The following is a 23,660-nucleotide window of genomic DNA, read 5'->3' on the forward strand; positions in this document are numbered from 1 at the left end:
CCACAAGCATCAGATGACAGACTGTAATATTATTGTAACATTTTACAGAATATGATAAAAGATTTTTTTTCCTTTTTGATCACTGAAAACTGACATTAGATCTTGAGGAAAAGTGTGCCATCATTACGGTATGGGGAGACTGCGACTTGTAATGTGTGAGTAATACGGCAGCTTCGGTTCACGTCTGTGGTAAAGGCCCCTGATGACTAAGCCAGGCAGGCCCTGGCTTCCCAAATCTTTACTCATTTTATACCATACTTCCTCCCCACCACCCTTCTTTGCATTGTGTAGATTAAGGTGTTTTGGTTTATTGATAAGTTGACTTAAATTACTGCTGAAGACAAGTCAGGATGATTCAGCAACTCAGTCTTCAATCCAGGAGCAAGAGTGTTCAGCTTATTTTCTTCTACAGCATTAATAAATAAACAAAAATCTCACTCCAAGAAATCTACTTATAATACCAAGGAGGAATTAGTTTACATTAAGTCATTCCATTAAGCATATGCTGGATACTGATCATCTAAAAAATAATGTAAAAATAATTGTCACATACACCAATGTCTACATTTTGCAACTTCTGCTATTCGTTTTCAGATGAAAAGCGTTCTGGCTCACTTAATGTGGGCAAGTTCACCATTTAAGGGAACACACTGCAGAAGACACCATCCCTGTGAGAGCCCCTACCTCACCTTTCAGCATTTCCTTCCTCGGACCTGCAAACAATAGGTAAGAGAGCCTGGCCTCAGCTCCTTGTTTTCCCGGTTTACTCACACCGTGAATAAAGCCTTACAGTGTTGATGAAATTAATCATTGCAATACAGTGAGATTTACTATGTTACAAACACCCTCAGCCACTCTCTGCAAAGCTCTTGTTACCCTCTTTGTTTAAAAGGTCAGCTTTTTTTTTTTCCCTGAAGAGGGTGTGGGGGATAGAGAAAATGCATTCAAGAAGGGACACCAATTAAATGTATTAGCAAAAATAAAGACAAGAATTTTCTTTCACTATTTGCCAATGGGAGATTCTAACTCATGTTAAACAAACAATCAAAAAACCACAGCCTGCAACAGTTCACACCCTGAAAATGTGGCCTATTTACCCTGAAAACACAGAATCTGTAAATAAAGACAGATAAAACACAAAATTCACATTTAATACTCAGACTTCCAATCCTGAATTTTGCCAAACTGTCCCATCAGCCTTTTCATTCCAAAATCCATCTTATGCTTCTGAAAAATAGGCTTCATCCTGATTTTCTAAAAATAGACTCCCCTGCCTTTCACAGGCAAGTCTCGCCTGATTGTGAGTCCTAGCACACCACCAATATCTAAAATTCTTAGTTATTCCCATTTTGGCAGCCAACATGGTAACTAAACATACAAAAAAGAGACACAGAGAGAGAGAGAATGTATCTTACCTATGTGCTGCATTTTCTTTCAAATGCAAAATGGTCAGGTTCCCCTTCTACTTAATCAGTACAGGGTCTGGTCATTTCTCAGTCTGACTTGCAAATATTTGCTCTCCCTCTTAGGGCATAACATCCGCAGGGTTATACAGCACTACTTACATTCTCTTCCACATAAAAATCAGACATTACATGAAAGGAAAAGAAAGACAGCCCATTTCAAAGCAGCTGGCAAACCTCCATTGGCAACCTGCCAAGCCTCTGCTAAACCTTCCTGTCTTTCCGAGCATGCTCACTTAAAACCAACAGCAGGTTACTATGGCAACTCTGTAGGCAGCCTCCAAGTCTGAACCGCCATTCTGATTTCAGAGTGTGAAACACCACATACTGCAGGGGAAGTCGAAAGAAAAGAAACGACGCATCCCTACATCAAGTACTAGGACACCACGCAGCATTTCACAAACTCATCACACCGGCGTTCCTAAGGCAGGAACAAGGAACGTTCATTTTTCCCAGGGAAATATTTTTCAGCTCTGACAGGTCCTCTTTTCCAATAAATTCATTCTCTTTGTCTTGTCCCCTAAACCCCTTCACCCCATAACAACCGAAAACACCCTAATACCCTAGACAATTGATTAACTAAATACTGCCAAGTAAGCAGACAACACACATGAAAGCAATTACGCAGAACTCCATGCTCACCCTGCCTCAGTGACACAGACACTTGAAATGACATGCCAGTGCTGAAGAAAACCATCAGCGCTGATAAAAACAATTTATCAAAAATTGACCAATAAACTCTTCTTTAGGTTTGGATAGCAGTTTTCACCCCAGTTACCCTTGGCAGACTGCGAAATGTCCCACAGCAGTGAGGGCTTACAAGCTGACACGCCGGACGTGGGATCCAATCCCTGCCTTCCACATTGCACTTCTGCCTCCTTGGGGGAGTTACCTGACCTCTCTGAACCTCGCTTCTCTCGTCCTTAAGGTTAGATAGTGATAGTTTAAATGGATGAAAAGATGAAACACCTCAAAGCTACCTTTCGGTCCTCTTGGGTTATGTGGAAAAGATGCAAAAAAAAAAAAAAAAAAAAAAAAATCAACGTATAAGTGTTGCATAACCCAAAAGTATCTGTAACTTCTTACTAAAAAATCACCTCTGATTTACACAAACTGAGCTATAAGATGGAATGCTACCACACCCCCTCAACCCGCCCCAGCAATGAATTAAAACTAGACAAAGACAGAAACAAAGGCCGAGGAATTTAAACAGCACTAATGCGGGAAGGCAGCATTTTTACTACAGCGCATTCAAATGTTTTTATTTGCAGTAAATATGAAATTACACATACCACCTCTTCCTCTTCCTTTTTGGCTTCTTTTTCCTTCTCTTCTTCATTTTCTTCCCCTGGGCCATCTTCATCATCACTACTTGATGACTCAAGGATCTCACTTATATCCATTTTCCAATTATCAGGAACCACTCTGGTTTTTAGGAAGATGCTTGCTTTCTGCAGCCCTAAGAGTGAAAATGTCCTTCAGCAGTTGCTATGGCATCACCAGCACAGAATGACAGAGTCCCAGGACCTGGATTCAGATTCAGCCTTAACTTACGAAGGGACTCAGTGAGCCTAGACATGCCTCATCAACTGTTACATGAACGCTTGTCCTTCCTCTACACAGAATTCTGGTAGAAATCCGAACAGCAGGGCAGGCGGCTGGGCCAGAGGTTAAGCAGCTGCTTCGGATGCCTGCATCTCGGATTGCAATGCCCAGGCTCACTCAAGTCGTGCATCTACTCCCAAATCCACTTTCCTGCTAAAACATGCTCTGCCCAACAGCGGGAGGCCCTGGGGTCCGGCCAGTACTAAGGGAGACCAGCACTTAATTTCCAGCTGTTGGCATTAACCTGCCCAAGCCCTGGCTATTGCAGGCCCCAGGGAAGGAACCAGCAGATGGATTTCTTTCTTTATCTCTCTCTCAAATAAATCTTGTGTGTTCCCTGGTGGTCTAGTGGCTAGGATTTGGAGCTTTCAAATAAATCTTTTAAAAAACGGGGGGCGGGGAGTGGGGATCAGCTCTCAGGCGGATAAACAGCACCAGGGAACATCCTTGCTGTATTCATTCTACCACACAGACTGTTACATCATGAAATAATGAACGGATTCATTCATTTTACCTGGTTTACTGGAGAGCTCAGATTCTGGAAGACTGAGAATGTCCACTTCCTTAATATCCTTTCTTGCTATTGGGTAACTACAGAAAAATCCAGAAGAGGAGAACAATTTATTAAATAAAAAGTCTGCTTTAAATAGTTCATATTAAGATATGAAAATATGATAATAATTTTAAAAGAAGTTAAAATAAAATAAAATTCTAAAAAAAGACCTGGAAACAAACATACAAACCTCGGAATCAAAACTACTTTGTCTATAAAATATTGTGTAAGTCCAAGACCATGTATATCGTAATCCTTAATGACTGAGAAGGGGTAGGGGCCAGTGCTGTGGTATGACAATGCCTGATGCTGGTTCAAGTTCTAGATGTTCCACTCCACACCTGCTCCCTGCTAATATGCCTAGGAAAGCAGTAGGAGGTAACCCCAATAGCTTTGGGTGGCTGCCACCGCACGGGAGAGCCAGAACAATCTCGTGGCTTCAGATCACCCAAGCCCCAGCCTTTGCGGCATTTGGGGAATGAATCAGCAAATGGAAGTTCTCTCTTGTTCTCTTTCTATGTTAACTCTGCCTTTCAAGTAAATACATTTTTATTTAAAAAAAAAAAAAAAAAAGATTTGCGAAGTTAGTATCTTAAAAAATTTCACTTACACAAAATGTGCTCAAATTCATATGTAAACAAAATATGGGGTAATATGCATCACTGTGACATTTTTAGCACTTGTAGGTAACAATAGATATCTACTTATGACTTCTTAAATTTATTATGATTTCAGTAATGAAAAGCTCACTGGAAGATGATATATAAAATTTTTTTAAATTGAAAGAGTTACAGAGAGAAGGTAAGAAAGAGAGACACAGAGAGAGAGACAGACAGAGAGAATCTTCCATTTGATAATTCACTTCCACAAATGGCTGCAATAGCTGGAGCTGAATTGATGTGAAGACAGAAGCCAGGAGCCTCCTTTGGGTCTCCCCTGTGTGTATGGGGCCCCAAAACCCAAGCCATCTTCCACCATCCTACAGGCTGCAAGCAGGTAGCTGTATCGAAAGCGGAAGAGCTGGCATGTGAACTAGAGACCTTAGGGTAAGCAGCACCACAGGTGGGCTCACAGTGCACTACACCACAGTGTGGGTCCCGGTGAAATACACTGGGCCTTAAGACTTTGACAGAGCTTTCAAACTCAATCAATACATATATCCCATCACAATTTTATTTCTTTTGAGGAAACAAAACCAGAGATGAAGTTAAAATTTTGCGTGAACTTGCCAAAAATCTACTTTCTAATCAGAAAAAAACAATAAAGAAAATAATTTTCTAGTACCGCCAGTTCTATTACAAACTAAGTTTCGAGGCTGGCATTTTAGCACAGCAATTAAAGATGCCACCTGCAGGTTTGAGTCCTGGTTGCTCCACTCCCGATCCAGACCCCGACTAACAGCTTGGTAAAGCAGGGCCCAGCACCCACGCAGGAGGCTTGGGAGAAGGCCCGGCTCCTGCGGTCAGCCCCCATCACCCCAGCCACTGCGCCTGTGGCCATGGAGGAAGGAACCGACGCATGACAGCCTGACAGTTTCTTTCCATTTGTGTTTCTGTAACTATGGGCTTCAAATAAATAAATCATAAAAATTAAAAAGTCAGAGCTCATAATATCAAATATTATACATGATAAAAAATAACAATCTTGATGACTTTTACAAGTAACAAAAAATCAGCATATGCCAATAAAGAAAAAAAAAGCAGCTATGGTAATATTGCTTTCTCGTATTATTAAAGCTTCTCTCTAAAGTTCACCATTAAAGAAAATACCATATTAAAAAAGATGTCAAAGAAACTCGTGAACAATTAAACTTTAAAAAAAATTTTTTTATTGCAAATTCAGATATACAGAGAGAAGGAGAAACAGAGAGGAAGATCTTCCGTCCAATAGTTCACTCCCCAAGTGAGCGCAACAGCCAGAGCTGAGCTGATCAGAAGCCAGGAGCCAGGCGCTTCCTCCAGGTCTCCCATGCGGGTATAGGATTCTAAGGCTTTGGGTCGTCCTCGACTGCTTTCCCAGGCCACAAGCAGGGAGCTGGATGGAAAGTGCGGCTACCAGGACACGAACTGTCACCCATATGGGATCCCAGTGCATGCAAGGCAAGGACTTTAGCCATAAAGCTACCGTGCCAGGCTCATAAAGCAAAATCATAATTAACAGAGTATGTCAGAAGAACATACTTTTGCAATAAGAACACAGGGATCAGGGCCCAGCATGATAGTCAAGTGGATAAAGACCTCGCCTTGATTGCGCCAGGATCCCAAAGGGACATCGGTTCTAATCCCAGCACCCCCACTTCCCATCCAGCCCCTTGCTTGTGGCCTGAGAGGGCAGTCAAGGATGGCCCAAACACTTGGGACCCTGCACCCACATGGGAGACCCAGAAGAAGCTCCTGGCTCCTGGATTTGGATCAGCACAGCTCCAGCCATTACGGCTGCTTGGGGAGTGAATCAACAAATAGAGGATCTTCCTCTCTGTCTCTCTTCCTCTCTGTTTTTCTGACCTTGCAATAAAAATAAAATAAATCTTAAAAACAAAACAAAACAAAAAAAACCGTAAAATTAAATAAAATTTTTTAAAAAAATCTGGGGCTGGTCCTGTGGCATTGTAGCACTGGCACCCAGAATGCTGGCTCCAGGCCCTGTCCGAGCTATTCCACTTGCGATGCAGCGCCCTGCTGATGTGTCTGGGAAGGCAGTGCAAGATGGCCCCAGGCCCTGGGTCCCTGCACCCACGAGGGAGACTGGGAAGGAACTGTGCTCCCGGCACTGGCGTGGCTCTCCGTGGCCATGGGCAGAACGAACCAGCAGAGGGAAGGTATCTTCCTCTCTCTCTTCCCTCCCTGCAGCCTCCCCTTCACGCACACACACACATCGTCAGGGGAAGAAGACCACAAGGTGGGAGAGCACTACCGCTGTAGTTCCAATCTTTTCCCTTGAGAAAAACAAACCCATTACTCACAATTTAGAATCAACAAATGACCGGACTAAACACTGATCCTTCTTCACTGTGACGTCATCATTACAGCTGGGAGACACCACCTGAAACAGGAAACAGTAAATTCTAGATATCCGACCTTCTCAAAAACATTACATTTTATAAGATACATTTCCATTAGAAGTAGCTCTCGTTATTAATGAGATCCCCACATATTCTTTATTCATTGGTTTTCTAGTATCTGTTGCCATTAGATCATAAAATCATGAATGAAATAGAAATTAAAATGTGACCAGCACTTCTGATTCTAAACTGGGTAAAAATTTACCGTCCAAAAAGTAAAATGCATGATGTGTGATGAAAACTTGACATTTTATAATTTTTTAAACCACACCTGAATCATCACTTATTTGTAGTAATTACAGCAAGTCAAAGAAAACAGGAACAAAGGACTTTTTATAATTTCTTGAATTTTAAAAATAACAAATGTGTTAATAATGACGCCAGCAAACAGTTTACACATATTACTTTTTTATATAGAATTAAAGTTCCCTAGTGAATTCCTGAAGTGTCCCTGCTTCCCTATTTTATCGAGCAGCATGCACAGACCTGTCAACAGCGTCCACAGAGCAGGCAGCCACGTGGGGCTAAACTAAAAAGTGACTGGTGCAACCCAAAGACTGAAGTTTTATTGTACTTTAAGTAAGTTACATTTAGGTATAAATAACCTCATATGGCTATGGTCCTGAACATGTATGTCCATATTAATTTTTTTTTGGTAGTCACACCAGCTATTTTCACACCACATGAAAGCTACCATCTTGTTTGCTTACTTGGTGCTGATAACCATTAGATTAATATTATAGTTTTGCATATCCTGAAGAGTGGGCAGGGTAATGGAAGGGCAATTATAAAAAGATACACACACTAAGCAAGCCACAATGAGGGAAAAATAGAGCGGTGCCAACAGGCACAACCCACATAGGTATCAGAAAGGCGTGGCACCTAAGTCTCATGGGGAGCCTTCCAGGATGTGTGGGCACAACTCGAGGTCCAATGATCTCACTTATGATTTACTCCAATGGCCTCTGGGTGGACTGCCACCACCTGCAGTCTCCCCAGCAACACTCAGCTCAGATCACTGCCTCAGTGACATTCCTACACACAGCTCCAACTTCATTCCACTGCCCAGCTCCCCGTGGAATTATATCCAAACTCTTTAGATATTCCTTCTTAGACTTTTCTGCCTACATGTGTCCAGGCACAGTACATGTTACTGCCCTACTCATATCTAATACTCAGCCAGAACAGATTGCCAGTGGAGACAGGCATCACCGAGTTTGCTGCATTCCTTTCTGAAACAATTCTCTTGTCTACCTTTTCATTTCCTTTGTTTAATTAGATTAGTTTTCTTCACCAACCTACCTTGGGCTCACAATTTTTAAAGCTGTCAGAAATATCTGTGTGAATCCTTCCTTTCCAATATTCTCTGATCCAAATTATTTAAAATTCCTACATAATCGTTAATAAGCTGATGTGCTGTCAGTCGTACCCTTCTCTCCAAGTAATTTACGACAAGGCTGAGCTCACCGATGATCCTCAGTAAACACTAATTTATTTGAGGCTTGTGAAAAGGTTTAGAGAAATGAAGAGAGGAGGCAGTTAAGAATGTACTTGAGTTTACAGTAAAAACAGGAAAGAATCTAAGAGCAAGGGATGCACCCAAATATCCACTTAGCGAACTTAATGAAAGTTAACATTGATTACACAGGTTCAGCAATGCCTTGGCCTGAAAGTGGGGCTCTTATGATTGAATCAAGGCTTCGGGGGATTTCGATACAAGGATATCAAGAATTAGAGAGGGAATAAAAAAAGATGACAGAGAAGTATTCTGGGCTTCAGTGTGACTACCCAAATGCTCAAACTAGCATTAATACTTCCACAATACCCCCAGGGCTTTAAAACCCACTTGAAGCATCTCCCTGCCTTGCTTACCAAAGCAGGATACCACTCAGTCTTCTCAGCCGTGGACAGCACACTCACCACCTTCCCCAGTAACTCATCGTTGAGACGACGCTTGTCCTCGTCTTCCTCCTCGCTACTTTCTTCTTCCTTTTCATCTTCGGTGCTGTAAGTCAGGACAACTTGATTAGCATCTTAACACAAATCATTACTTGGTACAATCAGAAGCAATGAATGTAACATGTTTTCTTCAGTTCCCGATGCGCTCCCTGCAGGAGCAGCTTCTTTATTCCCGGACACTCTCGCAGGCCCACAGCTGGAGGCCCGAGGTGTCCATGCTCACGCTCAGTTTGTGTCACTCATCAACGAGTTCTTGAACTTAGTCACTTTGGCCCACGATCAGCCAGGGCAGGAGAGCCAAATTATACAGCTCCAAAGCACTAACTTGCCAAATGGAATTTTTTTAAAAAAAGATTTATTTACTCTGAGCTATTGAGTGGCAAAAGGAAGGCCGACACACACACAGGGAGGAACGGTCTTCCGGCAGAGGGCTCCCACTGCTCTAACGGCGCAGCAGCTGGGGCTGGAGCAGCCAGGCCAGAGCCTAGAACGGCAGCCTGCTCTCCCACACGGGTGGGAGCACTCGGGCCATCGACCACCGCCTTCCCAGGTGCATTACAGGAACCTGGACTGCAAGAGGCGCAGCTGTATCAAACCAGCACTCTGACATGGGATGCTGCTATGCGATGGCACAATTCTGGCCCTGCCAAAAAATATATGTATTTTTTTAAGAATTCCTATTAGGGCCCAGTGTAGTAACCTAGTGGCTAAAGTTGTCGCCTTGCGTGTGCTGAGATTCCATATGGGTGCTGGTTCATATGGTGACTGCTCTACTTCTCTCCCCGCTCTTTTTGTTGTTGTTGTTGTTAAAAAAAAAAACCCTATTAGCCAGATGCTAGCTAAAGAAGTAACTTTCCTAAGAGGTTATGAAAATAGATCATAAACATGTGCATGAGAGTTTGTGTAGGAAGCTTACTTATAACTAATTTACCCTCAGATATAACAATACGTATTGATTTTAAGCATACAACTTTTTCTTAAGATTTATATATTTTTAAATTGGAAACGCAGAATTACAGAGAGAAGCAGAGACAGACAGAAAGCTCTTCTGTCTGCTGGTTTACTCTCCAGGTGACCGCACAGCCAGAGCCGATCCGAAGCCAGGAGGCTCCTGGGGTCTCCCATGTGGGTATAGGGTCCCAGGGCTTTGGCCTATCCTCTACTGCTTTCCCAGCATACATTTTTTTAAAAAAAGATTTATTCAATTTGTGGGTTCACTCCTGAAGCCAGGGGCTAGGAGCCAGGAGCTTTGTCTTTGTCACTCACACAAGCACAGGGTCCCAAGACCTTGGGTCATTCACCACTCATTTCCAAGGTTACAAGCAGGGAGCTGGATCAGAAAGCACAGTGGCTGTACAGGAACTGCTCTCTGTGTGGGATGTCACTGCAAATGATAAGCCTGCTACAATACCTTGCCATGCCCTAAGCATGTAATTTTTTAAATGAAGACTGTGTGCACTCCATCTGGCTTCTTAATAAATATATGTCAAATCACTTCATATCTTCAAAGACATCCTGCAACACAGTGAAACCACTGGTATGCCCTCAAGTAGAAGTGTTAACTCTACTACTTGGCTCAAAACCATTTAGTTTCTTTTCTAATTACGCTTTGGGATCCTGTACCCACATGGGAGATCTGGAAGAGACTCCTGACTTCTGGCTTTGGATCGGCTCAGCTCCAGCCATTGCCACCATTTGGGGAGTGAACCAGCAGATGGAAGATTTTTCTGTCTCTACTCTATATATCTGTCTTTCCAATAAGAGTAAACAAACCTTTTTAAAAAGGAAAAAGACATTGTCTGGGACACCTGCAAACTGTATCCCAGTGCTAGTGTGAGTACTGGACCAGCTTCACATCCGTTTCCTGTGAAGGCAGCAGGAGCTGATGCGAGGCCTTGATTGAGATCAGCAGATACAAGATCTGTCTCCTTTCTTTGAAATAACAAAGAAAATAAAACAAGAAAGGATGCAGACATATCCAGATGGCAAAGGAGCCAGCCTGGAGAAGCTCCCACTAACAAAATCTGTGGGAATTCAAGCACCATAAATAAGTATTTCAACAATGAACTTCTATGCATTAAATAAAATTAGATTCTATGATTCCCAGTGATAACAAGGCAGATTTCCACTGAAGCTAAATGGCACATAATAAATGTAGCAGGAATGAAAAACAAGGAGTCCATTTTGCTATCATAATACCAACTGATACGGTAACTGATACATTAAAAGCCACTGAACACAAGTTTGTCAAAGAATAAGATATTTAAATAGCCTCATATTATCTGCACAGATTATTGATAAATTACAAAAAGGAAAATATCAAGTTTATGTTGAATATGAGAAATTTTGCAGATACCACCTATTCAATTGATCAAAATTGACATCAGTAATACAGGACAAGCCAATCACATGTGGACTTACTGATCTACTTTATAAGCACACAGCATGACATGAATAGCATTACCATAAAAATGCATAATCTGACTGTAATAATGAGAAACCAGTCAGACACACCCATGTCAGGGGACAGTTTATAAACTTGATCGAGGAACAGTCTACAAATAACTCAAGGTTCTTGAGAAGTGTCAATGAATGGAAACATGAGTAGATTGCAGAACTTAAACAGATGAAAGGAAACCTAGAGTGCACGATCTTGGACTAGCTTTGGCATTTGGGCAGTACAGGGAGTGCCATAAAACTGCCAGCAGAGTAACTGACAAAATCTGAATTACAAACATACGCCATAGATGGAAGTATTTGATCAACATCACCCTCTGTGGATTTGAAATCTACACCTTGATAAAGGGTCATACAACTTGCCAATTCCTCTCAAATGGTTCAGAAAACTAAAATTACAATAAAGTTTAAAATAATTGGATGTGTGTGGATATACAGATAGATAGAAGAGACACATAGTAGGTACAGATATGAATGATAAAGTACTGTATCAAAAAAAAGTTACCAGTCAGTGAATCTAAATGAACAATGTATGGAAGCTCGTGGCATTACTTTTGTAATTTTTGTTGTTTTTAAAATAAAGGAATTTCAAAGGTATACATACACACTTAAAACAGGAAAGCTGTGGCACAGTAATTTAAAACCAAAGAACCCTTGATAGAATCGCTTCTTGGCCCTTTGGCTAAGATTCAGTGTAGAAGCCTTATAGAAAGTGGAGGGATGGGGGCCAGCACAGTGAGCTACGGAGCTTCTATCTGTGGTGCCAGTATCCCAGATGGACACGGGTTCAAACTGTGGCTACTGTATTTCCTATCCAGGTCCCTGACAATGCAACTGGGAAAACAGCAGAGGCTGGTCCAAGGTTTGGCCCCTGCATCCACATGGGAGGTCAGAAGAAGCTCCTGATTCCAGGCTTTGGATTGGTCCAGCTCCGGCCACTGTGGCCATTAGAGCAGACGGCCAGCTCATGAAAGATCTCTCTGTGCCTCTCTGTAACTTCGCTATATTCAAAATATAAATAAATACATCTGAAAAACAGAGAGAAAGAGAAATAGCAGAATAATAAAAAGCTAGGCCTCTCTACCAGGGTGAAGCATCTAAGGTGAGGAGTCAGGATAACGCGTCCAGCTCAGGCCCGCCCTCACTTTGAGTGCTCGCTGCGCTATCTGTAAAGGTGATGATTGGAAACGTGAGAAAGCTTACACAGGGAGAGAAGACCTCCTTCCTCTGTTCGTCTTTTTCGCAATTACTGGAGTTCCAAAATGCTCCGGATTCGTTAATGGAAGCTGGTCCAGTGTCTGCAAAGGGAAAGGATGAGTTAGCAGTCGCACCTTCCTTGCTGGTCTGGAACCACAAGCCAGGGCGTCCCGCTCTGCCAGCTCACCTCACTCTCTGCAAAATGCCTCTCCCCCTTCAGACACAGCGAAGTCCGTCTCAGTGTCCTCTCGTCCCCATCATCAAACACTGCAAAAGCAACACAGAGCACTGACGCACGTCGCTGGGCAAAGCCCGAACGGCACAGTCAAGACCACAGCCAGTGATTTACAAGTTAATATTAGTGAGAAATGGTACTTTTAAGCTTCTTTTCAAAACCTTAAATGGCTGCGCCAACTGCTGAAGCAACTGCGCTCGATCTTTATCGCTACAGAATCAACTTCTTAAAGTATCAGGAGCCAAATCAAAGCAAAAGACTAAGTTGTCGTCAGTTTTAGAAGTAAAGGCAAATATTTAGCTTAAAACAAAGCAGTTATTACCGATGCAGTATCCTAATTTTGCCAAATTATTATGTTAGAATTTACTTATTTGGAGGGCAGATTTACAGAAAGAAGGAGAGAGATTTTGCCATCAGCTGGTTCAGTCCCAAACCAGCCGCCATGGCCCAAGTACAGGAGCCGTCCTCCACTGCTTTCCCAGGCCACAAGCAGGGAGCTGGATCAAAAGTGGAGCTGCCGGGATTAGAACCGGCGCCTATAAGGGATGCCAGTGCAACAGGTATTGAATTGGGCTACTATGCCACCAAGCCAGCCCCTCCCAAGCTACATGACTGCAGTGTGTAGTTACTCCATTCCTTCTGCTCACTCGCCTGGTCACCTTCTAAACTGGCTGCCACATTCTACAATTATGGATTCAAGGAACAGATGTAAGCGGTTTAAGAATAGAGGTTTAACAAAAGATCACAAAGGCATCAAGTATTTTTAAAGAGAATGTCAAGGAACAGAAATACTTTCTCACTGGCCTTGACTTCATGGCATGCCCAAACGAATCATCCCAGCCGGCTGTGCTTCAACACTGCCAGGAGCGAGGGGAGGGAATTAAACAATCGAGCATGAAAATTCTTCGTATCTGCACAAGTAGCTATATAATTTTGGGAAACTCACCTATATAGGTTAAGTGTCTAAAATGTACTCTGATTTTCACATCCAACATTACAAAGATTATGAAAAAGAAAATGCTCTCAGAAGACACCTGAGCCTCCAAGATTATTAATAACATTAGAAAAAGAATTCTTATCTTAGATACTCAAAAACATGTTAACTCAATAATGTTCGTATATATTACAAAAAGAATATTCATAACAAAGCATGTGTGTGGGTTAAGATAGAGGCGTCCTTCTGTCCGAATACAAGTGGCCGGTATTAATAAAGGCATATTGCACATCACCTTGATGTAACAATAGCTTCCGGCCCTTTATGTGATTCTTCACATAGCTGGAATACTGAAGTTTCCTTTTTAGAAGGGTATTTCCACTAGCAAATACTCTTACTCACAGGAGAAAAGCATAGAGAAAATTAAACGCATCTGAATCATGTATTCAAAGAGTCCGAAGTCCACAGAAGCAACCAGGCCATACACTCTGCACTATCCAGTTTATGCAGAAACTGAGGCCTGCCCTGGAGACAGATGGCAGGATGTGCCACAGCCCCTGAGCAGCACAACTCACTGCCTGGCACTCGCATAACAGCGTCCGCATTTACATCAAAGTCAGGAGGTGTGCAGTGCCTCCACGTGCAATGCTTTAGTTTTAAAACTTCAGGATCATTAACAAACATAAACATTCGTGTATCAATGCCCAGAAGTAAAACATTTTGTAATACTTGAACATTTCCAATTCTGTTACATGCCTGTAAAATCGAAGAAAAATGGTATGTCTCTTCTCATACAGACGCTCTCTCTCTCTCTCTCTCTCTCTCTCTCTCTCTCACACACACACACACACACACACACAGACGATGGATGACAAAAATAGAAGGCAAAGTTGCATTACCAAATTTATGTACCAAAATCTTTCCATAAATCAATGGTAGCTCTAAGAAAAAATTTTCTGATGAATAGTTTCAACTTATTTTCCTTAGCTCTTATTTTTTAAATAAACATTGGTAAAGTCCCATCAGGTTTTTGAAGAGCAGATTTCATTTTACTCAACATATAAAATCCCAAAGGACTTCTCCGAAGGGACGGTGGTATAAGCAACAATCTCACAGAGGAATTTTTCCAACATTTTGTGAATAAACAGTTTAGAATAAACTACACAAATGTATAAACGTGAATACTTTGTACATGTAAGTCATGTGATTCCTAAAGTTTTATTTTTATTTTTTTTAAAGGTTTATTTATTTATTTATTTATTTATTTTTTTAAACCTGTCCTTACCAGCACACCAGCTTCTCCCCTTTGCTGTTTGGGCTTGGCTGATCTTACTGCTCCCCAGGTAACATGTTTATTTTATGTTTTTTTTTTTAAAGATTTATTTATTTTTATTAGAAAGGCAGATATACAGAAAGGAGAGACAGAGAGGAAGATCTTCCGTCCAATGATTCACTCCCCAAGTGAGCGCAACGGCCGATGCTATGCCGATCTGAAGCCAGGAGCCTCTAATGGTTCTCCCGCGCGGGTGCAGGATCCCAAAGTTTTGGGCCGTCCTCGACTGCCTTCCCAGGCCACAAGCAGGGAGCTGGATGGGAAGCGGGGCTGCCGGGATTAGAACCGGCGCCCATATGGGATCCCGGGGGTGCAAGGCGAGGACCTTAATCACTGCACCACCGCGCCGGGCCCTTAAGATTTATTTATCTTTATTGGAAGGACAGACATTCAGAGAGGAGAAAAGACAGAGAAGAAGATCTTCCATCCATAGATTTACTCCCCCAAGTGATTGCAATAGCCAGAGCAGCGCCAATTCAAAGCCAGGAGCCTGGAGCCTCTTCTAGGTCTCCCACGTAAGTGCAGGGTCCCAAGGCTTTCCCAGGCCACAAGCTGGATAGGAAGTGGGGCCTCCGGGACACAAACCATTGCCCATATGCAATACCGGCATGTGCAAGGCAAGGACTTTAGGTGTTAGGTTACCGCACCAGGACCAAAGTTTTATTTTTTAAGTTGAAAGCCTAACAACATACATGCATTTTCTTTTTCTTTGAGATAGAGGATCAGAGAGATGGTAATAGAGAGAGAGGGAGAGACAGAGAGAGAGAGAAAACGAACTTCCAAAACAGCTGTAAAGGCCCGGCCTTGGCTGGGACCTAAGCCAGGAGCTAGGAAACTCAATGACGGACTCCCACAGCAGGGGCAGGGACCTGGCCACCCCTGCTGCCGCCTGGAGGCTGCCACGGTGGGAAGAGAGCTGATGGATTCCAGGCACTCCGAGCTGGGAGCCAGGCTTCTCAATCACTGGGTTACCTGTTCACTCCCTAGATTCAGTAACCGTGGCATCCTGATGGCCAAAACCGCAGAGGCGCCATCCGGAAGAAGCTTCCTCTGTGATTTCTACATTAGACATGTCATCTAAAAGAACGCAATGTGTAGGTATTGAAGGAACTCTACTCTTTTAATGAGTGAAATGATTAACTGCCTACAGTCATTTTAGATTGTTTGATAAGTTCAAAAAAAAAAAAACAAAAAAACACACAGAAGTTCAGACTTACACCATAGCATGCCAAAAGGACTACAAGGATTTAGTAATTCTACGAAATCTCTTATACTTGCCAAAAACAGCACTTGCCAATTACTCATTGAGAATCACAGAATACGTGTGCAGCCAAACGTAGTATCTCCAATATCATCAGATATAAAAACTCAACCGTATTGAGGGAAATGACAAAGCTGAGCCTCACACAATGCGAATGCAAACCCCAGTCTGCTAGAACCCAAAACCAGAACCAGCAGGGGTCTCTCTGGTGATTTACTGAGCACAAAAGTTCTGCCAGCATAGCTCTACTTAAAAGTGGAGGAGGGCAAAATCGTGAATGAATTACTTAATCTAGCCAAAGACAGAACTCCTTAGTACTTACTAGGCTCCCTCCATGGGCCAGTCATCCCAAGGCCTCCACTGTAGACAGTATCATTAGCTCCTTTTGTAGATAAGGACATTGAGATTAACCAGGGAGCTACATTACCTAAGGGGAGGGAACCAAAAGATGGAAGCAACAGATATGAAGTACAAAACAAGCCTACAAGATAAAGTGAAGAGTCCTGAAAAGCAAGTGTTTCCTATCTAGGTACAGTACTTAGGATTAACAGTACCTTTCACATTACGGGGTACAGCTAAAACTACCTAAACCCTAGGTAGAACCAAGTTTAAAGAAATGATTGCGGACTCCGAGTAAGCCACCATTTAAGATGACCACATCCTATGTGGGTGCTGGCTCAAGCCCTGGCTGCTCTACTTCCGACTCAGCGGCTTGCTGACATGTCTGAGAAGGCAGAGGGCAGACTAAGAACTTGGCGCTTGTAGCACCCATGCATGTGGCACAAGTGGATGAAGTTCCTGGCTCTGGCTCAGCCCAGACCTTGGCCACTCTGACCATCTGGGGAGTGAACCAGAGCACGGGAGAGCTCTTGTCTTCACTTCCCTCTTTAACTCTGCCTTGCAACTAAATCTCTTAAAAAATACTTAACTGATAAAAAGAGTATATACTCATAATTACGGCGTACAAGGTATTTTGAAGCACCGTAGAAGAGCTTAATCAAGCAAATTAACAATACATTAACATTCCATTCTGTGTGTGTGGCTGTGGATGCTTAGATGTATAAAATGTGTTATTAACTACAGCCACTACTATGGAACATACATTTCTTGGAGGGTTTCTTGCCAACATTCTGCATCATTTCCTCGACGTCTCCTCCAGCCCTCTCGAGTTCTGGAAGCCACCACTCCACTAGTGCCTGTGAGTCTTCCAGATTCCACATGCAGGCGGGACCATTCGGTGCTTCTCTTTCAGTTTCTGGCTCCTCTCGTTTCACGTAAGGTCCTCTAGCTTCATTCATGCTGATGCCAACAATAGGACTTCCTTCTTTAATTTTAAAGGGCAGAGGGTGTGGCATTGTGAGTATACTACTGTCTTCATTCATTCATCTGCAATGGACACTGAGGGTATTCAACTTTTACCTTTCTGATCACAGTCACCATCAAGCGTGAGATAATGTCACAATGCTGTTTTAATTTGCCTTTACCCGATGATCAGTGAGACTGAGTATTTTAAAACAGCACCATCAATTACGTCACTGTGCACACATCATGGAGTACACATCAATGTTGATTTCGGGGCCTGTGACACCGGGACTAGATGGCATGGCTTACTGCACCCAGACTACACCCATACAGCATGTTCCTCATCTGCATAGTGTAGGCAACTGTAATACAATTATATCTGTGTGTGTAAAACTAGCTAAACAGAAAAGGTACAGTAAATATATAAATTATATTTTTAAAATGGAGGTATTTGTTCTAGGGGTTAAGAGCTGGTTGGAACATCAGCCACCTGCACAGGGCCTGTGTTAGAGCTCTTTCTCCTCTGTAGATTCTAGCTTCCTGCTAATGCGGATGCTGCAAGGCAGCAGCTGCCAGCTGCAAGAATTGGGTCCCCAGTCCCCTGGAAAAGGACACAGACTGTCCTGTTGGTTGGGAGCTCCAAGTGAGCTGAGCACCTGGGGAGTTCACAGACCGATGGCAGTTCTACCTGCCTGCTTGCCTTCCGTTCTCGGTCTCTCAACTACTTAAACAGCTAAAGCCTGAGACATGACCCACCCTTCAACAAAAGCGACTGGATAGGGCACTGACCATGACCACAGCTTGCAGAAGCAGCAGCTGCTCACGGATGAGTGGGTGACTAAGCAGTAAGGGAGTGCAAAGGCCTTGCACATCCCTATCTATTACCATAAACTTCATAAACACCGTACCCTCAGGCTACACTAAATTTGTATCAACAAACTTTTATTATCTCAATCATAACAATTAATCTTAATGTACTGTAACTTTTTTTGTTTGTAAAGCGTTTAATATTTTTAACACTGACCCCTAGCATAAAACCTAAGTCTACAGTACAGTTATACAAGAGTATTTTCCTTGATAGCCTTCAACAGAGGGCTTTTGACTTTGGCTTTCCTGCTGCAGAGCCCAGGCCACGCCAGCTCAGGCCGTGAGCACCAGCGGCTCCTAAGCCGTCAGGGACACTCACACTGGCTGTGGTCACTGGCTGTGCTGGCAGTGCCCTCGCCCCCCCACTCCCTGCATGACCCACCTGACCCTGCTTGACAGCTCCCTAATGCTGGTAAGGAGGACTAAGCACTGCAGATGAGCAGCATGCTCTCCTGCACTTGACTCAACTGTCACGTGCTTGACTCTTACGTTCCTGGCAGCCCAGGCACGCTTACGCTAGCATCACCCCAAGCATGTGAGTAATACACTGTGCCACGGCATTCCGAAGGTTATGACACTGCCAAGGCAACAGAAATGTTTACGTCAACGATCATCTTAGAGGACTGCCATCCTAAACGTGGCCTATCACGGAAATAATGTAATGGCCATTGACACATGTCTTCTGAGAAATGGATGATCTTCAGTTTCTTGGCCCATTAAGGAAATAGTAAAGAATTTTATTTCTACTATACAGTAGTGGTCTAAGAGTACAACAAGTTCACCTAACATGGGATGCTGTGACATGTCAAACTCATCTTCAGTCATTTTGAATCAAGCTGTTTCTTTGCCACTTGGTTCATTATGTATTTTGGGTATTAGCCACTTGTCAGATGTACTGTCTGCAAATATTTCTCCTCCACTGCCTGTTTCTTCGTTCACAAAGTTTATTCTAGCACGAAATAGGTCAGAAATTCATATACACAGTAGGTCTTTTAAAAGTTCATGAAAAATGCATATATGTTTAAACTGCAAGAGCTCCAAAATTGTGACTTACACAAAAAAACTTGTAAGTTCCACTTTTGCATGAACTTCACGGTCCCTCATATTATTCACAAAACCAGCTACGATAACCACAGATCTGTTGGCAGCTAGAGTTTAAAAAAAACCAACACTCTGCGGCAGGGAACATTTGAGCTAGCAGCAATAATGCCAGTTAGGACACTGACACCTCACTTCAGAACATTCCAGCTTCCTGGGAATGTGAACCCTGGGAGGAAGCAGTCACGGCTCAGCCAACGGGGGCCTGTCACTCTGAAGGAGACCTCAGCTGAGCTCCCAGCTCAGTCCACGGGCCCTGGAGAGCAACTGGAAAATCATTCAGCAGAGAAGAGCTCTGATTCTGTCTTTATCTTGTTGCCTTTCAGTTTATAAAAAAAATAAATAAACAAATAAGTAATAAACTCCTGGAATCTAGAAACTTTGGAAATTAGCATTCAATTATATTGCATAAACAAAACGTAGAAGGCTCTATCTTGCAAGAAACCGAGCAGGTTAACTATCTATCATGAGAGTGAACAGATTTCTCTATAGCTTCGTACTTTTTTCCGTGTGATCTTTCTAGTTGGTGTAACAGCCTCACAGCTTTGGCAGGTGTTTTATGACAGATGTTTTACAGATGTCATAAAAGGGGTCTGACATGAGGCTGGCATCCCATCTGGGCGTCAGACTGTGTGCCCACTGCTGCACTTCCCTTCCAGCTCTCTGCTTATGGCCTCAGAAAGCAGAGGAGGATGGCTCAGGTTCTAGGGCCCTTTTACCCATGTGGGAGATCTAGAAGGAGCTCCGGGCTCCTGGTTCCGGCCCAGCGCAGCTCCGGCTGCTGTGGTCATTTGGGCAGTGAAGCAGCAGATGGAAGATCTCTCTTGTGCGTTGGCTCCCTCTCTCCCTCCCTCTCCCTGCAGTTCTGACTTTCCAAGCAAAATAAATCTGAGAAACAAAAAAGAGAAACAGAAAGAAAAAGAAAGGAAGAAATACAAAAAGGCACAAGAGCATTTTCAAGATGTCTTATTGACGGTTGTATTTACTGCAAGTTAATGGTGATATTCAAGTGGAGATACTGTAATCTCAGCTTTGACGCCTTTTAAATAACCAGATAACATAGTTCCATACATTACAGATTCCTTGTCTGTAACACAAAGCTAGAATCTCTGTTATATGACAAGAAGAAAAAAATGCTTCTAATTTTCAAAACACAAACACAAAACTATGAACTGGGGTTATTAATTGTTCAACATTAGAGAAAGGAACTAGTAGATACTCTGAAGAACCCCAGCAAGGAGATAGCCGCTTTTGTTACATCTGTAGTAGTACAATGGAAAAGCAGTGTTGCAATGCAGTGGATTAAGCTTCCCGCTCGAGTGCCTACATCCTACACGGCAGTGCTTCAGTTCACTTTGTATCCAGCTCCTGATGAGGTGCCCTGCAGAAGCTGCCAACAACCGCTGACCACTTGGTCTCCGGCCACCCACTTGGGAGACCCAAATGGAATTTCTGGCTCCTGGTGTGAGCCCAGCCTGGCCTGGCCCTTTCTGCTGATAACATCTGGAGAGTGAAGCAGCAGACAGAAAATCTCTTCCTATGTTTCCTCTCTCTCACTCTAAAAGTGTCAATAAATACATTTCAAAAAATAGACGACGCAATGTTAACGTATCACCAAGTCACCAAAGTTCAAGTCTCTGATGCTACTCACTTTGTTGAGAATTAGAAATGAAGGGAAAGTCCAACTGGTAGCAGGTGTTCAATAAAAGAAAAATTCATAGCACATGAGCCAGTGCATACTTTATCTTCTTAAGCCACTTGGTAATTAAGGTAATTCTACTGTGATCATTCTTTATACGACCCATATTCTTAGAGGTCTAAGCATTCTTTTATAGCAGAGTGTTGCAAATCTCAAAGTTCAATAGCTTAATCTGCTTCACCTGCGTTAAGTACAAAAGCTCATATTTTTCTCCCAAGTCGGTCAGTATTTCTGCGTCTATGACCAGTGTCTCTAACCTAGGGTTGGAGTCTATCTGAATCCGACTCACAATCATGGGATTCTAAGACGCAAGGCTGCTGCACTGCCATCCCCAGGTTGGCCAATCCGTGAGGTTCACGGTTCTCAAATCTTCACTTTTTTTAAAGCAAGTACCAAGTGACTCCTACGTACACTACTGCTTCATACCTCAACCATGCTTAATTAGGACTCTAAGCTCTTTTAGGAATGAGAATTCTACAACCTCTTCTGTAATTACCAAACATAGAAAGTTACTGAGAACGCTCAGTAGCAACCAGCCTCAGAATTGCTACAAAGCCAGTGATGGGGTGACCATGATTGCTACTGATAACGGGACGATTACTCTGGAATGCACAGACCAGACTGTGAAACCCTGCAAGGCACTGGCAGAGTGATGGCATCCCATCAGTGCAGCACGGTACCCGCAACAAGAGCGCATCATGACAGCAAGGGCAGACAGGATGAATTATCAGGATTTGAAAAAGCATGTCATTTCCCATGATTCTGTACAACCATCTCCTACAATTTTTACCAATGCTCTGTATAACACAGCAAAAACTCTCTAATCTGTAAGAGTTAACATTAAGCTTAGTTTTTCCATTTCTAACGACTGTCACAGCCATCACCAAGCTTCCTACGTACACAGAACAGCAGCACCATGGCAAACTAAGTTCTAGGAGGTGCAAAAGAAAAAGAAAGAATAGAGAAAAGGAGTTACACACAGTAAATTGCTAATACTACTAAAAGCCACAATTAGGCAGAGGTACAATCTTATGCAAAGCGTTTTCACTAGACCTGCATCAACTGCATAGGAAAGATTTTTTTGTCAAAGCAAACAAGTATGTAAACTAGCAGCAAAGCCAAAGGAGGTCATTTATTCTTGGAAGAACAAACCACAGCATGTCATTGTCTCACCGATGACAAACTAAAAATGCAAAAACCACCGCTGCTATGGGAATCCAGCACAGAAAGAGGCAGCAGGTGTAACCCTCAGGACTGTGCAGTCTCAAAGTCCTGAGAGGTTTGGAAACGTTAACTGCTGCTTTTCTCATCAACACAATGGCAACAACACCTTAAGCACCAGTTACAGGTGCGCATCTACAGGTGTTTTGCCACTTGCTGCTTCTCACTGCCGTGAAGTTTTAAAAGCCAGTCTCAACTTGTACACCAAATGTTAACAACACATTCATTGTGAAAGCACATTTATCTTTCTAGGAAGCTGCTAGTAAGACAGCCCATACTCCTCCCAAAATGAAACTAATAGGCACTTTGGCTTGAATTTATTCTAGTCAGAAATTTTTTTTTGTCTGTAAATTCTGTGGGAACCTCTATATATAAAATGAGTACAAACACAATCAAAAAATGTTGAGTATAACCACAGAAAAAGTGAAAAGGCTTGATATTTAGTAACACAGTTTCACTGACTTTCCTCATGTAAGACAAATAAGCACAGAATCCAACTTCCTTGAAGAGAAATGGCAAAGCAAGCTGGAATGGAGGCATATTACTGGAAAAAAATAATTACTTTTGTTACTAGCTAGGTATCATTAAGATCTCAGCCAGCTATATGCAGTACTGAACAAGAAAGAGTATGAATTTCTCTGCCAACACCACAGAGCATTTCCACAAAACTGAAGCATACGCAAATTCCAAATCAACTCTCTGTATTAAATGACTCCACTACTTACCCACAGTATACCAACTAGCATCTGTCAACTTGCTGATAATAGCTTCCTGAAAGGATCCATCGGCTGTCCTTGTTTCAACAATAGCTCCAACCTTCAACATGAAATACAGATTTCCTTACCGAATTTGGACATAGAAATCACGCCCACCAACTCTCTGATTTGGGTTTGGAAATAACACTTAGGATATTCCACACTTCTACTGCCTTAGGTGTTGATTTACAGTGTTCATATAGACATACATTATATAATGCGATCCACCAAATATGTGAGGATAGGAACTCTTATTTACTGTTCTACACATTAGAAATTGTGACTCAGAAAGAAGTAATTTGCAGACTCCAAGAGAAGAATCCATGTTCGTAAATCTTTCTTCAAAAAGCTTTTTCTAAAAAAATTTGCAAGAATCAAGCCATCAAAACAATAAAAATAGCCTCGGTTTTTCTTCCATGTAAATACTGAATTGTGAATTCAGCATTTGTATTTTCAGCAATCTGTTCGATAAGGACTCCCCTGGAAAGGGATGCCCCGGTGGCTCACTGAGCTTCTAGACATGTGTATAGCGAGGACAAAGCAAAGTGGTACTCTGACATAAGAAAGATGGATTACATAAACCCATGTCCAGAAATGAATGCACAAGGCAAAGTTGGGGGGAAGGAGGCAGTGCTGGAGCCCCGTGCGTTAGGCTGCTGC

General features: G+C 42.6%; 1 protein-coding gene across 1 annotated transcript in view; it reads right to left on the reverse strand.

Annotated features, from left to right (window-relative positions):
* Positions 1-23,660, reverse strand: part of ARID4A (AT-rich interaction domain 4A) — a 63,637-nt gene that overhangs the window by 35,584 nt on the left and 4,393 nt on the right. The window contains exons 4-10 of the mRNA XM_040969432.1: positions 22,971-23,061; positions 12,483-12,562; positions 12,302-12,396; positions 8,555-8,687; positions 6,584-6,663; positions 3,583-3,659; positions 2,756-2,922 (exon numbers count right to left, since the gene is read on the reverse strand). Coding sequence (XP_040825366.1) covers positions 2,756-2,922; positions 3,583-3,659; positions 6,584-6,663; positions 8,555-8,687; positions 12,302-12,396; positions 12,483-12,562; positions 22,971-23,061 — 723 coding nt within the window. The remainder of the gene's footprint in view (positions 1-2,755; positions 2,923-3,582; positions 3,660-6,583; positions 6,664-8,554; positions 8,688-12,301; positions 12,397-12,482; positions 12,563-22,970; positions 23,062-23,660) is intronic.

The sequence above is a fragment of the Ochotona curzoniae genome, unplaced genomic scaffold (assembly GCF_017591425.1).
Source record: "Ochotona curzoniae isolate NIBS_2020 unplaced genomic scaffold, NIBS_Ocur_1.0 scaffold_4701, whole genome shotgun sequence".
Taxonomy (NCBI): Eukaryota; Metazoa; Chordata; class Mammalia; order Lagomorpha; family Ochotonidae; genus Ochotona; species Ochotona curzoniae.